Source organism: Somniosus microcephalus, chromosome 10, assembly GCF_052327205.1.
Source record: "Somniosus microcephalus isolate GS21.2 chromosome 10, FLI_Smic_1.0, whole genome shotgun sequence".
Lineage (NCBI taxonomy): Eukaryota > Metazoa > Chordata > Chondrichthyes > Squaliformes > Somniosidae > Somniosus > Somniosus microcephalus.
This window is the reverse complement of record NC_140996.1, coordinates 197,373,980-197,389,849: the sequence shown is the minus strand read 5'-3', so window position 1 is coordinate 197,389,849 and position 15,870 is coordinate 197,373,980. Positions and strand designations below refer to the sequence as shown.

The window sequence follows — 15,870 nt, the reverse complement described above, 5'->3', positions numbered from 1 at the left end:
GTCACTCAACATCTAAAAGGGAAAGGTAGATAACATTTTGGCTGGGACTCTTGGTCACTATGAAGGACCCTCCCAAAATATGAACCTATCTTTCTGTTTCAGATGCTGATTGACTTCCTGTGAAATTGCCAGCATTTTCTGTTCATTTTTATTTCAGATTTCCAATATTTGCTGTTTTTATCTTAAAATGATATATAATGGATTACACTGGTGCCTAGTAAGGCAACATGTCTGTACTTTTCTGTTTTAAATGGGCAGTGATTGGCCTTTCTTTCTAGTTACTTTGTCCCTCTTTGTTTTGGGCAGACACCAGCCATATCCCCATTGTCTGATTTCACCCAGGACATCCATCCATCCAGTTATTTGCTTCCCGTCTTTATCTAATAGCAGCAAGAAACAGCTTGGGGTAAATGAGAAAAATGAGAAACCTTTTCACCTTTGTAGTCTGGCTGTATGAATGAGAATGAGCAGGTTGAAGTCTGCACAGAATTAATCATTCTCACTTTGTTCTATAGTGTGAGGTTTCTTCATGGATGGAGTGGCTTTAGTCTCTGTTGTGATTTTGGTTTCACTTCTTAATTTTTTTTTTGCCTAATTAGAAAGTGGTAGAATCTTCCAATATTTCTTCTGCATTTATAAATACAAGTTGTTGTTGTTGCATTTATTTCTTTAAATGTGTACCGTCACCTGTAATAAAAGCACTAAAATTATACAACTGTATTGAACACATAAAAGGGTTTATGGTCTACAGATCTAAGTATATTCCAGTTCCTTTTATTAATTAGAATGCGCAAGAGGGCTTTCCCCACAAGCGAAAGTTAAGAGCAATGTTTACATCTGCGAATATTTACAGTTTGCATCTGCCAGTAAACTAATAGTATTAACAAGCAAGGAATTGCCCCATTATCCGTGGGAGCCACTCTGTAAAGGATCAAACTAGTTGATAAGGAGACAGACCAGTGGACTGGGGTGGCGTGGGGAGCGGAGAGCGAGGGGTGGGGGAAAGGTTAGTTAATACAGGAACAGGTTGGTCAACAACAAAGGAGCGGCTGGTTAATAAGGGGGCAGACTAGTTGAGAAGTGAGCAGAGTGGCTGATAAGGGAGTAGGTCATTTGATAAGGAGAAACTAGTTGACAGGAGGTGGGGCATACTGGTTAATAAGAGGACAGGCCAGTTGATAAGAGAGCTTGTAGTAGCTACTGGTAGTAGAAATAAGACCTGTTGAAAACGAATTTGAACCCCACAATCATTGAAAAGCTCAGCTCTCTGAACACTGCAGCCATGGTTATGACGTGCAGTCTTGTCTGTCCTCAGAAGGACACTAATCCAGCTGTGCATGGCATAAGATATTTTCTTTAAAAAGAACAAAATGGCTACTGCAGTGTGTGAATTCTGGCTGGTGGACATTTACTTATAAAGGCCATTCATTATACCCATGTGGTAAAAACATCGTTGCAAATGAAGTTGAATTCTAATCTGCCAACATCAGCCCTGAAGAAAGTCACGCCACTTATACCCTATTTTTAATGCAGATAGCTAACTCCAAAAGAACTCCTGCCTGCGCTACCTACTGTATCGACCTACTGCAAAACTAGAAGCAAAATGAAGTTGCCCAGAAGCATTTTGGCAAGTTCCAGCACTTGGGTATTGTACTGTGTGTCGCTGTCATTTATCCACATTTTAGCCTCATTAATCATTACAAGAGCAAGTCCCGATGACTCACTCACTGTGATTTGGATGTCCCAAAGACATTTCAACCCGTTGATGTGCCAAGAAAATGTTCCCTGAAGTATTTCATTTGGTTCTGAAGTATAAATAATTTGCACTTTAATTGTCATTATTTTTTCTTAAGAGTGGTCGGTGTTTTTGGATCGCACATTTCTTTTTGATTTTGCACTAATGACAGTTAATTTTCAGGATCTCCAGTCATTGGGACTAATTCTCTTTGATTTATGGATGGGGCACTGAACAGAGGAAGGTTTCCTGAGGGCTTATTATGGGCTGTGTGACTAAGCTCAGTGCTGCTGAGCTATGAAGAGAGAGAGAGAGAGAGAGAAAAAGTCAAATTTATTCAAGTATTATAAGAATGTAAGAATTTTTTAGGAACAGGAATAGGCTGTTAAGACCAACAAGCCTGTTCTTTTTTTCTTCCAATATCTCACATTTTTTAACCAACCTAAAAATAGAACTGTGTTTCAATAGATCATATTTAGCCGATAGCTGTCAGGCCAGCGCAGAACTGAGCACTGAAACTTTCTCCGCCCAACTAGCTTTCCCTTCGAGGTGATAAGGAAGTTAATAGAAATGCTGTCACCTGGAGCAGAAATTGGAGGCACATGTATTCTGGGGAATACACATCATTAGATTAATGTGTCTGTGCTTCAAGGTTACAGAGAGGAACCTTATAATTATCTGCTACTTCTCCATTTATCTGAGCGGAGCACACTAAACAGGTATGGTGAGATACCAAGCTTTGATATTTTGAAATTAATTGGCATTTAGTCACTGATGTGATAGCCTACAAATTATAACAAATACCAATCTCAAATAAAATTGAAGTGCTCATAAATAAAAGTTACACTTCAGTAGCACTGGAGTAGTACAATAATAAGCTAATTGGTGAAAGAACCAGGGCGGATGATGAGATTTTTTTTTTATGCAGCATGTTTTTATGATCTGGAGTGTACCACTTGAAAGGATGGTGGAAGCGGATTCAATAGCAGCTTTTCAAAAGGGAGCTGGATATATACTTGGGAAGGAACAATTTGCAGGGCTATAGGGAAAGAGCAGGGCAGTGGGACTAATTGGATAGCTGTTTCGAAGAGTCAGTTACAGGCACAATGGGCCGAATGGTCTCCTTCTGTGCTGTATGAGTCTCTGTAATGGTGTGCTGATGTGCCAGGCCATACAACAAGAACTTGTATTACTGCAGCACTCCTCATGTGCAGGAAGTGATTTACATTAAAGAGGAAAAACAGTGGATGCCATGCAGAAGAGGAATAGGTACAACAGAGAGGGTTAGTTTGGGCAGGGCTGAATACAGAGTTGAATAGCAGGGTTTTGAGGAGGGTTTTGACAGCAGAGAAGGAAGCGGTAAAGTGGAGAGAAGTGGGCAGGAAGAGAAGCTACCGGAGGTGATGAGATGACTCCATATGCAACAGGTATGATTGGAACGAGGAGAGAGCAGTACCATGGAGGTGGATTGCAGAGAAGAGATGTTGGCGGATGATGGTATGGAGTCTGAAGGTGAGGAGGAGGAACAGAATGATTACAGTTGCGCAGAATGTTATTTGTGACTCGGACCATTTCAACTTCAGTATTGTTGCAGGGGCAGAAGCCAGATTGGAGGATTTTGAACAACAAATAGTGGGAGACATAGGAGCATGGTTCTCAGGCAACAACGCGTTCCAAGACTTTGGAAAGCAACAAAAGGATGGAGAAAGGGTATTAGTTGGAGACAATGGTGGGTTTCTTGGGGTAGTGAGGTTATTAAAGTGCTCAGAAGAAAAGGAAATGTTGACGATGTTGGCAAGCATGTAGCTTAGAAGATGAAGTTGGATGATCAAGAACCGGGATAGAACATAGCTCCACAACTGCAGTTCTCCATACTTGTGAGGTTTTGGCTGTATTCCTGCTATTGTAAAGAGATACTGAATGAAGCCCAGACACTTTCCCTGCAGGGAGGCACAGAAAATCAAAGGGTAAGTCACCCAGGCTGCTCTTGAACACATCCTGATTGCCAGTTACAGAGTAGCATTGGCTGAGTCCTGGGACAGGTTGCTTGCTGTATTGTCCAAGAATAAAGTCTGAGCAGTGGAAGGCAGTAAACACCTTACAGAACAGCAAGAGTGACTATACAAGGACATAAAAGCCAGGATTTTCTGGTGGCCATTATTTTAGCGCAGTGTTAAAAATAACATAAAATGTGAGCACTGTTATAAATTGTCACCGAGATTTTATGTTGGCGTTTACAGTTGCTGTTATTTTTAACACTGGCTTACCGCAGTGCCAAAAATAACATCAATTAACACATGGTTAAGGAAAACCGAAGAAAGCATGCTGGGGAGCAGAAACAGTCACGTTCAGTGCTAACCCTTAACTGACGGTTCTTCAAACACCGAGGGAGAAATAAACTGTTCTGCTATCGCCCTGGTACCAATTACTTCCAAGTCATATTACCAACATAATGGGTCCTCTGATCCGTCACCAACAAGTTACTGTCAAATTACTTATTATTCTGCAAAAATAATGTTTTATGAATGGCAGTTGTGTGTGTGGTAAATTTATAATCAGAGATTCACCTCCACTTCTAGGTCTACCCTCTTAATTAAGTGTTTTTGCAGTAATTATATTTTTGCAGGCCGAGCATTTCAGCAAAAAATATTATTACTGCAAAGATGCTAGTATGGGAAAGTGCTCAAATCTCTGGGAGTGAAACATTTACAATAGTTCAGACAACCTAATAGTGTTACTCACTATCAAGCCTGCTGATAAAGGCTAGAGAGGTGGATGTTTCAGCACTCTGAATTGATTTAGTTTGTTCTTACTGCTTGAAGTAATGTGCCCAATGTGGCTTGCGTATCATAGATACAGGAACTGACTACAGTCTTACAATAAACCCCCCTTGGAATTCCCTGCACACTTCATCAAAGTGCAAAAATGATCAATAGGCGTTCCCTTGTTTTTTTTGGTCAATTTTGTGCTGATCAAGGTGAGAGATTTCAGGCACCCAAACTCAGCATTAAGCAGTACCAGGTATAAATCAGGGTGCATTTAGACTGCACCTACTGGTTTGTTGCCTGATACTTCAATTCTGCTGCCCAGGAGAGAACATTGCACAAGTGTGCTTACACTTCTCTGCCTGGATTTAAACATTAAGGGGCCAAAGATTGTGGCCGTTCCAGTGGACTCCCACCATAACTTCGGCAGGTGTGCACCGAAATGGTTGGAGACTCGGGCCGGGAAATTCCTCGGAGCTGTTCCCATTCCGCTGGAGGAGCGGGAGCAGCACCAAGGAATTTCCCGGCCTAGGCTGGGACCCAGAGAGGCTGGAAATCCTGCTCGGCCTAGTAAAGAGCAGACCCTCCACCTGCCCCTTGCAAGTCCAGCAGCGTAAGGGGGTTAAGTGGGGGAACCTTTGAAGGTTGGAGTTTCCGTGCCCTGGCCTACTCAGACATGGCATATGGTTGGCTGTGGTACATTTGGCATAAGTGGGGCCCATCTTAGGGTCCAGGCCAGGATTGCAGCCTGGACCCTCGAAGATAAACAAGTAAAAGGAGTCCTCATTCTCTGAAGATTTTAATTAACTGAAGATAGGTTTAAAAAGGGACCATGTGGCCCAAAGAAACCTCGGGCACAGTTTACATCTGGTTTTGTACTGGCGATGTCAAACCAAAGCAACACACCTCCTCTAAGAAAACTGTTCTATCCATCCTCTGAGGGTAACTTGTGCTGAGGCCTAAGGATACTGGATTGAGATCACTTAGCTTTCATATATCATAGAAATTTACAGCACGGAAGGAGGCCATTCAGCCCATATTCTCCCTGCCGACCGTCAAAGAGCTATGCACCCTAATCCCACTTTCCAGCTCGTGCTCCGTAGTCTTGTAGGTTATCGCACTTCAAGTGCATATCCAAGTACTTTTTAAATGTGATGAGGGTCTCTGCCTCTACCACCCTTTCAGGCAGCGAGTTCCAGACCCCCACCATCCTCTGGGTGAAAAACTTTCTCCTCAAACCCCCTCTAAACTTCCGACCAATTACTTTAAATCTATGCCCCCTGGTTATTGACCTGTCTGCTAAGGGAAATAGGTCCTTCCTATCCACTCTATCTAGGCCCCTCATAATTTTATACATCTCCATTAGGTCTCCCCTCAGGCTCCTCTGTTCCAAAGAAAACAACCTCAGCCTATCCAATCTTTCCTCATAGCTAAAATTCCCCAGCCCAGGCAACATCCTCGTAAATCTCCTCTGCACCCCCTCTAGTGCAATCACATCCTTCCTGTAATGTGGTGACCAGAACTATACGCAGTATTCTAGCTGTGGGCTAACTAGTGTTTTATACAGTTCAAGCATAACCTCCCTGCTCTTATATTCTATGCCTCGGCTAATAAAGGCAAGTATCCCGTATGCCTTCTTAACCACCTTATCTACCTGTCCTGCTGTCTTCAGGGATCTGTGGACATGCACTCCAAGGTCCCTCTGATCCTCTGCACTTCTCAGTGTCCTACCATTTAATGTGTATTCCCTTGCCTTGTTAGCCCTCCCCAAATGCATTGCCTCACACTTCTCCAGATTGAATTCCATTTGCCATTGTTCTGCCCACCTGACCAGTCCATTGATATCTTCCTGCAGTCTACAGCTTTCTTCTTCAGTATCAACCACACAGCCAATTTTTGTATCATCTGCAAATTGCTTAATCATACTTCCTACATTCAAGTCCAAATCATTGATATATACCACAAAAAGCAAAGGACCCAGTACTGAGCCCTGCAGAACCCCACTGAAAACAGCCTTCCAGTCACACAAACACCCTTCGACCATTACCCTTTGTTTCCTGCCTCTGAGCCAATTTTGGATCCAACTTGCCACTTTGCCTTGGATTCAATGGGCTTTTACTTTCATGACCAGTCTGCCATGTGGGACCTTATCAAAAGCCTTGCTAAAATCCATATAGACTACATCAAAGGCACTACCCCCATCGACCCTCCTTGTTACCTCCTCGAAAAATTCAATCAAGTTAGTCAGACACGACCTTCCCTTAACAAATCCATGCTGACTGTCCCATGATTAATCCGTGTCCTCTAAATGAAGATTTATCCTGTCCCTCAAAATTTTTTCCAGTAATTTTCCCACCACCAAGGTTAGGCTGACTGGCCTGTAATTACCCGGTCTATCCCTTTCTCCCTTTTTAAACACTAGTACCACGTTAGCAGTCCTCCAGTCCTCTGGCACCACACCTGTAGCCAGAGAGGATTGGAAAATGATGGTCAGAGCTTCTGCTATTTCCTTTCTTACTTCTCTTAACAGACTTTCACTATGTTTATTTCATCTAATATTTCACACTCCTCCTCCCTGATTGCAATGTCTGCATTGCCCTCTCTTTTGTGAAAACAGATGCAAAGTATTCATTAAGAACCATACCTATGTCTTCCGCCTCCACACACAGGTTACCTTTATGGTCCCTCATCGGCCCTACTCTTACTTTAGTTATCCTCTTGCTCTTAATGTATTTATAAAACATCGTTGGGTTTTCCTTGTCAATATTTTTTCATGCTCTCTCTTTGCTTTCCTTTGCATAGACGCTCAGAGCCAACAGAGTTTTGTTCCATTAGTCTGGGTTGGATTCAAACCCTGTTCTCGGACATCTCCTTTGAGGTCATTGTTTCTAACAACCTGCTTGGTGACAATCTCACTAACTGTCAATGTCCAGCTTTTTTAAGAATAATTTTGTTTTGATTCTCCTGTCATTTAATGTTGGCCACTTGATAGTCCGATGCCAGGCAGCAACAAGTGCAAATGGAGTGAGATGCATCACATAACGGGTACTAGGATATGACGAGCTTATTTGCGCTATGTGCTGTTGGCTTTTTAGTATGCAATAGATATTATAATGCATATTTATCCCCCAGCTTAAATGTTTAACAAATATATTTATCCTTTTTATTCACCAGGTCTGCTGATTGGCTCGGGTTGCGCCCTGTATCCCCTAGGCTGGAATAGTGAAGAGGTGCAACAGACCTGCAGCAATCTCTCAGAGCAGTTCGAGCTAGGTAAGGGGACTCAACTTCCAGTCAGGGTTAGCTATAAACCATTTTCAAATCCTATTGCTTGGGGTCAAAATATACGAGCCATGATTTCCTCTGAAATCTTTGCTGCTTTCTGGGAGGATTCATAGGGGAGAGTTTTTGTCTGTAGACCTCCTGGTGCAGAAAATGCAGACTGGAAATGTGAAAGCAATTCCCTCCCAACATGATCTTCTGTCCAGTAAAACTTGTGATGGCTACATACCCAAATTCCCATTATGTACTCCTGACAGGCAGAGCTATGTTAGGAGCGCTGTAGATAGAGATTGACCCAGTAGTGAGATGGTGGTGGCCAGTTACGGATCAGCACTAGCTGAGCCCAGGGTTTGGCTCACCTGCCTGATCTCTCACCCAGGAATACTGTGGGGCACAGGGCGATCTAAAGAGTGAACAGGCGCTCCAATAAATCTGGACTTTAAAGTTATAGGGTCCAAGATATGTTTAATTCTTCAGCTAATCTACTTTGAATAGAGCACAGTAAAACCTCTTCAAATGGAGGATTTGATTAGTGGGATATCTAGATCTCCTAGCCTTACCATTTTTATGGGTGGTCATGATAGTGAGCAGGTGTGGTACCAAAACACTTACAAAATATTCCTGGTTGGGTAGTGCTTCCTGACTATGATCTGTCTGTTGTGAGGATTGCACTAAATAGTTGGACTGAGTTGATAGTCTAGAATGTGTGCCTTATTGGGAAGAAAGAACTTGCATTTATATAACATCTTTAACATCCTCAGGATATCCCAAAGAACAGCAGTGAGATGAATAGCTTCTCTTCACCCCACCCCATCGCCTCAGGAGTCCCCCAAGGATCCATTCTTGGCCCCCTCCTCTTCCTTATCTACATGCTGTCCCCTGGCTATATCTGCAGACATGGGGTCAACTTCAACATGTACATCGACAATACCCAACCCTATCTCTCCACCATCTCTCGCGACCCCTTCATTGCCTCTGTGCTGTCAGACTGTTTATCAGATTTCCAGTCTTGGTTGAGGCTCAATTTCTTGCATCTAAAGACTGAGAAGACTGAAGCTGTACCCTTGCTACCAACTACATTCCTTCCCGGCCACTGTCTCAGGCTGCACCAGACTGTTTGCAGCATATTCAACCCTGTGCTGAGCTTCCAACCCCATATCCTCTCCATCACAAAGACTGCCAACTTTCACCTGCTTAAACATCACCTGATTCTGATCTACCTCAGCCCATCTTCCACTGAAACCCTCATTGATGCCTGACTGGACTAATCGAACGCTCTCCTGGCTGCTCTCCCATCCTCCATCCTCTGTATACTTTAGCTCATCTGTTGTCCTATCTTGCACCAACTCTCATTTGCCTATCAGCCCTGTCCTTGCTGACCTACATTAGCTCTCAGTTCCCCCAGTGCCTAAAATTTTAAATTCTTATCCTTGTGTTTAAACCATCCATGTCCCTCCCTATCTCTGTAGTCTCCCCCAGCCCTACAACCATCCTCAACTCTTCATTCCTCTAACTTCAGTCTCTTGTGCATGCCCTCCACTTCATCCTCCCATTGGCCGCTGTCCATCAATTGACTAGGCCCCATGTTCTGGAATTGCCTCCCTAAACCCTCCTAGCTATCCACCTCCAGCTCCCCCTTTTAAAACCCTCCTTAAATCCCACCATTTTGACCAAGCTTTTGGTTACCTCCTCCTAATATCTCCTTTGGCTCATGATCCATTTTTTTCTGTATCCCCTCCTTGATGCACCTGGGATGTTGTTCTACATCAAAGACACTATGTAAATGCAAATTGTTGCTGTTGGTGAACGATCAGTTAATCTATTTTGGTGGTATTTTTCGAGGGATTAATTTTGCCAGAATATTGTAATAGCAAAAAAATGCATCCCTCTGAATAGGCAGGCAGAGCCTCCATGCAAGATCTGAACAAAAAACAGCACCTATAACAATACAGCACTTGCTTAGTAGTGCACTGAAGTGTTAGGCTAGATTGTGTGTACCTGGGGTAGAACTAGATCCCACAACCTTCTGGTTCAGAGTTGAGTCTTACAACTGAGCTAAGCTGACACTGTTACCTATTAGAAGCTCATCTTGTTAGTTCCTTGTTCTGGAATGTTAACCATAACCACACCACAGGTGAGTTAATTGCTAGTCAGCTTCCGGTGGCTGCCAATGAGTTGTCTTGTCCACCCGCAACCTTTCCGGGTTTGCCTCACGTTAATCTAAGATTGCTAAGTACAATCATATCGATGCCTCTATCTGCTATTTTAACAAAGGCATTAGCCAATGTAAAATAAAGGGGTTAGCTCTTCCATTAAAATAACAGCAAAGAACTTGATATGAGTGCGCTGAGCATTTGTACAGTAACGCTGCTCACAGTCATTTCTGGGCTCAAGTTTCCCTGCCTATGAGGAAGCCCTTGGCCTCTGCCTCACTCCGCATGTAGCTAGGATTCTGTGTTTATGACTGGAAACTTACCATGTGACAAACTCCATGGCACTCTGGAAAGCTCAGTTCTGTGGTCAGACCTCGCACTGTCTAAAGTAGAAGGGTGCCTCTTGGAGAAGCTCATACATCATTGACTAGAAAGCTGCATGTGACGCAAAGCTTGATAATATTAGAATTGACACAGCTTTTTTTATTTATTTGTAGGCACATGCCAGCTGGGATGGGCCTATTACTGTACTGGAGGAGGTGCAGCGGCTGCAATGCTTCTCTGCACTTGGCTGGCTTGCTTTGCTGGGAAAAAACAGAAACAGTATCCATACTGAAACCCCAAATAAGGACAAAGAAACAGCTCTGAGCAAGAGAGCCGAGGAGGAGTGAAATTACAGGCAAAACATTTTCTGGAACTTTTCCAATGCTTCCTTACTGAACTTGCTCCTAATCGCATTCAAAACCTGAAATAAGAAGATTCCGAACTGAAAATGAATCTGAACAAAACACTTGTGGTCTGGGATTATGATTTTCTTTCTTTTAAGTGTTTGTTTCTAGGATGTATAGTGTCAAGGCCTTTCAAATCACTGAAGAGGAAGGAAAGTCTTGGGCAAGTTCTCTTCGCTCAAAGTGCTCCCTGCTCAAACTCCCCCATTTTATAGAATAGGCTCACCATAAATATTGTTGATGCTTCAGTACAAATGGAGGCCCTTGAGGAAGATGTTCCTGCTTGTTCGGCCACTGGTGACATCACTGATGGGGAGATTCGTGGAATGGCTCCATAGCAAAGGGTGGGGGGCAGGGGAACAGGAAGGGGAAATGATTACAAAGCAGCCAATCACTTGCTTTCTTGGGGTCGGTGGCTCTGGGGCACCTCTCAAACCGTTGAGAAGTTCTGCCTTCGGTTGTTCGCTTTAGAGCTGCTCTGGAAGTCACAGCGAACACTCTCCGCCAATGGGGAGTCGCTCTCCATGCCAGCAATAATATTTACAATTTTTTTTTAAAACAAAGAGTTTATGGTGAGTACATTATTTTCTTCTGTAAAAGATGGAGCACTTTGAATGAAAAGTACTCCCCTTGGACCTTTCTTCGCCTTTAAATAAGGTTTTTCAAAGGACCAATTTACTAGTAAAAGCTTTTTTTTTTACATATATGTACATAATTATATATATAATTATATATACACACACATACACACACATTTCCCTTTTGGAAAAAAAACTGTGATGTGTTTATAATTTGGTGACAATGTTAAAGGCTAGTAAATGTACCTAATAGCAGTATTTTATATTGTGTACCATGTTATCACGTCAGGGTAGATTGTATTCCACGTGTGTACACTTCAGTATATATGTCCGTATGGTAGAACTTTGTGTCAGTGTTGTTGCTGTTACAGTGTACAGGTAACAGTCACTTTCTATGCAGATATTTAACAAATCCTGTAAACAGCAAAAAAACAAAAGATTTGGGTCTGGATTCTCCTCTTCCTGCCAGTGGAAGGCCAGGGCAGGACTTCCACCCAATGCCCCAATCATGCCATGAATCCAACTCAATTTCCTGGGTAATGGGTCATTATGTATGCAGGGTTGGCTCCTGCCGGCATCCCTATCAGCAAGTGGGAGCCCCCCGCCCCCGCCCCAGCCCCCACTGCAACCAAGGAAAAGTGGTTCTGCAATGAGACCGCCACGGCAGCACCAGCAGAAGTGAAGGCAGGGTTCAAGGGGCCACAAAGATCTGAGGTACATTTTACTGTCAGGCCTCAGACTGAGCCAAGTCCTAACAAAGGTTGGGGTATGTGGCCTAATTGGAGGGAGAGAGAGGCACCCAGTAAGGTCCCCTTTCTCCCAAAAAGGGTGATCGGCCCTGATGACCCGGGGGTTTACCACCGCCCTTCTCCTGGCGGTTCCCAGGACGACTGACGCTGCGGCAGTAGTCAGAGCCCAACGCTTCCTGCTATAATCTACATGTGGAGGAAAATCCAAGTTGGGGCAGGGAGGCAGTGGTAGACCTCACTGCCTCATTTTTCCACCAGTTCCAACACTATCCCACCTGATTCAGGGTGAAGGAAAATCCAGGCCTTGTTGTCTACTTATAACTTCAACGACCAAAAATTAGCGCACTCCTGACCAGTCAGAAGTCGTGAGTACAATCAATAGTTAGCTGTGGGCATATAATAGAGAATGCATACCTGGCGAGCAGAATGCATCTGGTAACCCTGGGTATTATGCCCGCCTTAAAACTCCTCAAGACAAAACTCCACACTTTCCGCATCAATCCTACCTGGAGACCCTCCCTTCTCCTTTGCTCCCTGGGACCTCAGCCCTATCTCTAACCTCCATCTGGGATCAGATATGTAACGGTTGTGGTGGGGCTTGCAGACTCATCCTCAGATATATCGCAGTTACAGTGCACAGATGTAACATCAATCTTGAACTTGCAAAACAACTGATAGAAGACCTGATAGAATGCGTCATCCCTACTTGTGGCTGAGTTCACCTGTTTCAGTTTGGCAGTCCGGCGGTCCTGAAAGGTCTGGTCTCAGCACTGCTCCGTCATTGGTAAATAAACCGTAAATTCAATAAATAAAATAAAGTAAACAGTGTTTTTCCAGGCCACCAAATCTGTCAAATTCAAATAGACCAAACCAATGGCATAAAAGGAACCACAAATGGAAGCAGATTTACATTTAAATTTATAGTTACTGATGAAATGCAGTGGTGATATGTTTACCAGCCAGGAACCACCTGGCTCGTAGGTGTGAAGGTCAGGAATTGGGGCCCCTTTGCCAGGACAGTTCAAATCAGGTTTGGACTAAAAACATAAACTGGACAGCCTGCAGACCCAGTTAAAATTTCACGCCCAAACCAAGTTTGAATTTTGGATCCAAAGGTGAGAGACCATTGATTGGCATCTTTATGGGAATTATCAAAAAATATTTGTGCCACTACCCTGACACACTTGCGCTCCTGTTAAATTGAGCATCTGCGTGTGACTGGAAACCCCAAAGTATTTGATTCCAAATCAAATTTCTGCATACCAGCCAAAAACAAAATGCGAACCGAGATCACATGTAGACTACAGATAGTGCCCCTGTAATATAAGTCAAACTAAACAATCCAAGGTTTTGGTAAATTCCAAGTCGCTGAAACGCAAAATAGTGGAATTAGAATTTGAAATGTGTGCTGACTGAGGGTGATCATGTGCAGACGTTTTCGTGATCATGCTTAGAAACATGTCTCCGAAGCATAATGTTAAATTATTATAAAATATATTGGGTCTAAAAACTGTGCCGTTGTCGAGGTCTTTCTAAAACCCTAGCAACAGCCTGGAACAAGAGCCAACTGATTAAACATTTATAGGAATGCTAAATCTGTCAGGGCTCAAAATGGGCCCTATTCCCCAAAAAAGCTTGATGATTTATAATATCTTAATATCATTAGTTGAAGGTACTTAGCTTTGTTTACATTGTGTTATCTCTCAGATATCTCCCACACCTCAATTTGTGATGCAGGTGAAAACGTCGATGTTACATTTTATATTAAGAGGTAATTGCCTCTTCACCAAGTAATTATAGAGTGATTTGTTTAAAAAAAAAATCTAATGGCCCTTCAGATGAGTGGAAGTGCAGAGAATGGAGCTGAACACAGTGTATCATAGAATCTAGGTCATCGCCAGCAACTTGCTTTACATGTAGTATGGATCCCAGAAGACTGCAAAATTAGTGATTGAGCATTTATAGGAAAGGGAAGTTCATTAGTGCAGCATTTTTACTTAATGAAGACAGGGAATTAGGTGCAATGAAACCCCCTTTAACAAGCATTTCAGACGCTATATTCTGTCAATTGAAGCATCTCCTCATGAGGATGTTGAACTAAGTCAGGGTGAAATTTAACTTCCATTGGCTTCAATAGAAAGGAAAATCGGTGTGTAACACACGGCTAATCCATTACCGCTCGTTTTGCACCCCCGTCAAAGTTTAATTTCACCCCGGGTGCGTTCTGTAATCCCATCCGCAGACTGTTGTCAGAATTCTAACATTTACAAAAGTGATGTGTCCTGAGATTGGCAGGATGGAATGGTGCATGGTATGTTAAAGCTCTGATGAACTGTGCCATGAAGTTATGGGATAGGAATTCTCACCTGAAACATGCCCACTCATGCATTGTCAATCTCAGCCATGCCACATATAGAGTGAAGGCAAAATGATTTACTTGGGGAATGGGTGGGAGGTGTTAATCAGAGAAACAGTCACGGTCGATCCACTTCTGATCAGCTCCTAGTGCCTGGAGAACAGTATGGACAGAGGACTGGGAGCAGGTTGTCTACCCCGTGGCTGCAGTTACCATATGGCTTGGTGTGAGCTAAAAAGGAGAGAACAAAATAACTTAAACAAGACGGGTGTGTACCTCACATACCAAAAAGAGTCAACATGGCCTTACCCTCTACTGTCCTCTACTGGTCAGTTTAGTATTGTTCTGCAGACTGAGCAGAATCAGCTGTTCTTTTGTAGCCCTACATATACCAGATATACTATTACATGCACATATAAAGAAGTAGGTTTAAAGTAAAATTCTAATGTGTACAGGTTGGTACATTAAAAGTGTTGCCACAATAGGGTTACAGACATGCAGACTGTAACCTGCTATGCGTAAAATGAAGATTTCTGCCAAGTGGGGCTGCCTCTGAGGTACCACAGACATTTTTCCTAATGTTTTCACAGTTTGCAAACTTTCCAAACTACCCTTTCAAGGAACTCGCAAACTGAGTGCAATTCTGAATCTAAAGTTATGTTTTCACTGTCTCTACTTGTTGCTATCAGTGCTGTAATTCCCAATCTGTATCTCTTTCCAATACATTTTTTGCAAACTTTTATTACTCTGTACTATATCAGTGCAACTATTTTATTAAACTACCGATTTGCAGCAAGTGTCATGTACATTTGCTCAGACCATTAAAGTACCTACAGTTGCTTTAACTTATAAGTGTAAAAGTTTCATTTATTACAGAACTGCTATTTTCATACAATAATTTAAAGTGTGTTGCAATTAATCGTCATTTTCGCCACATAAAAGTGTTTTAACTTCTAAGTACATGAAAATGTTCCTTCCACAGGCCTGTACAACTTGTCCGAACAGAAATCAATTAAAGCATTTAATCATGAGTACTCCATGAAAGGTTCAACTTCAGTCTTAGCTTTTTCAACACCAAAAATCTAATGATCTTGGTATAAGTGGCCTGTTTCTGTGTTGTAATTTCTGTGTAATTCATGCCTTTATCAGTCATCTTGTGGTAACTTGAGGGTAAGTTTTACAGAATTTTTCTGACTTCCAAAGGTAATCAAGGGAATATCTATTTGGCTCCCCGATGGTTCGGTAAGTTTATCCCGTGAGCCATATAAACTAGAGAGGTCACAGATTTGATCCCCATTCTGTCTTGTGTTAGAGAAGCAATTGGTCTCGATGCTCATGTATTAGGATAGGGGTAAATCAGTTATAGCTCCTGCTCCTAACAGTTGCAGCAATTCCTGCTGGAAGTCTACTGATGTAGATGTCAGATGAGGACAGAATTAGGCTTGGCAATGATGCCTCATGCAGTTGAATGGCCTGCCAACAATCACTATCAAAGCTCACAGATGAATGCTGCTATTTGAGTGA

General features: G+C 42.7%; 1 protein-coding gene across 1 annotated transcript in view; it reads left to right on the top strand.

Moving 5' to 3' along the window:
• Positions 1-15,191, top strand: part of LOC147111974 (LHFPL tetraspan subfamily member 6 protein-like) — a 170,577-nt gene extending 155,386 nt beyond the window's left edge. The window contains exons 3-4 of the mRNA XM_085999409.1: positions 7,675-7,773; positions 10,433-15,191. Of these exons, the coding sequence (XP_085855535.1) occupies positions 7,675-7,773; positions 10,433-10,551 (218 nt within the window). The 3' untranslated portion in view covers positions 10,552-15,191. The remainder of the gene's footprint in view (positions 1-7,674; positions 7,774-10,432) is intronic.
• Positions 15,192-15,870: the final 679 nt, after the last annotated feature.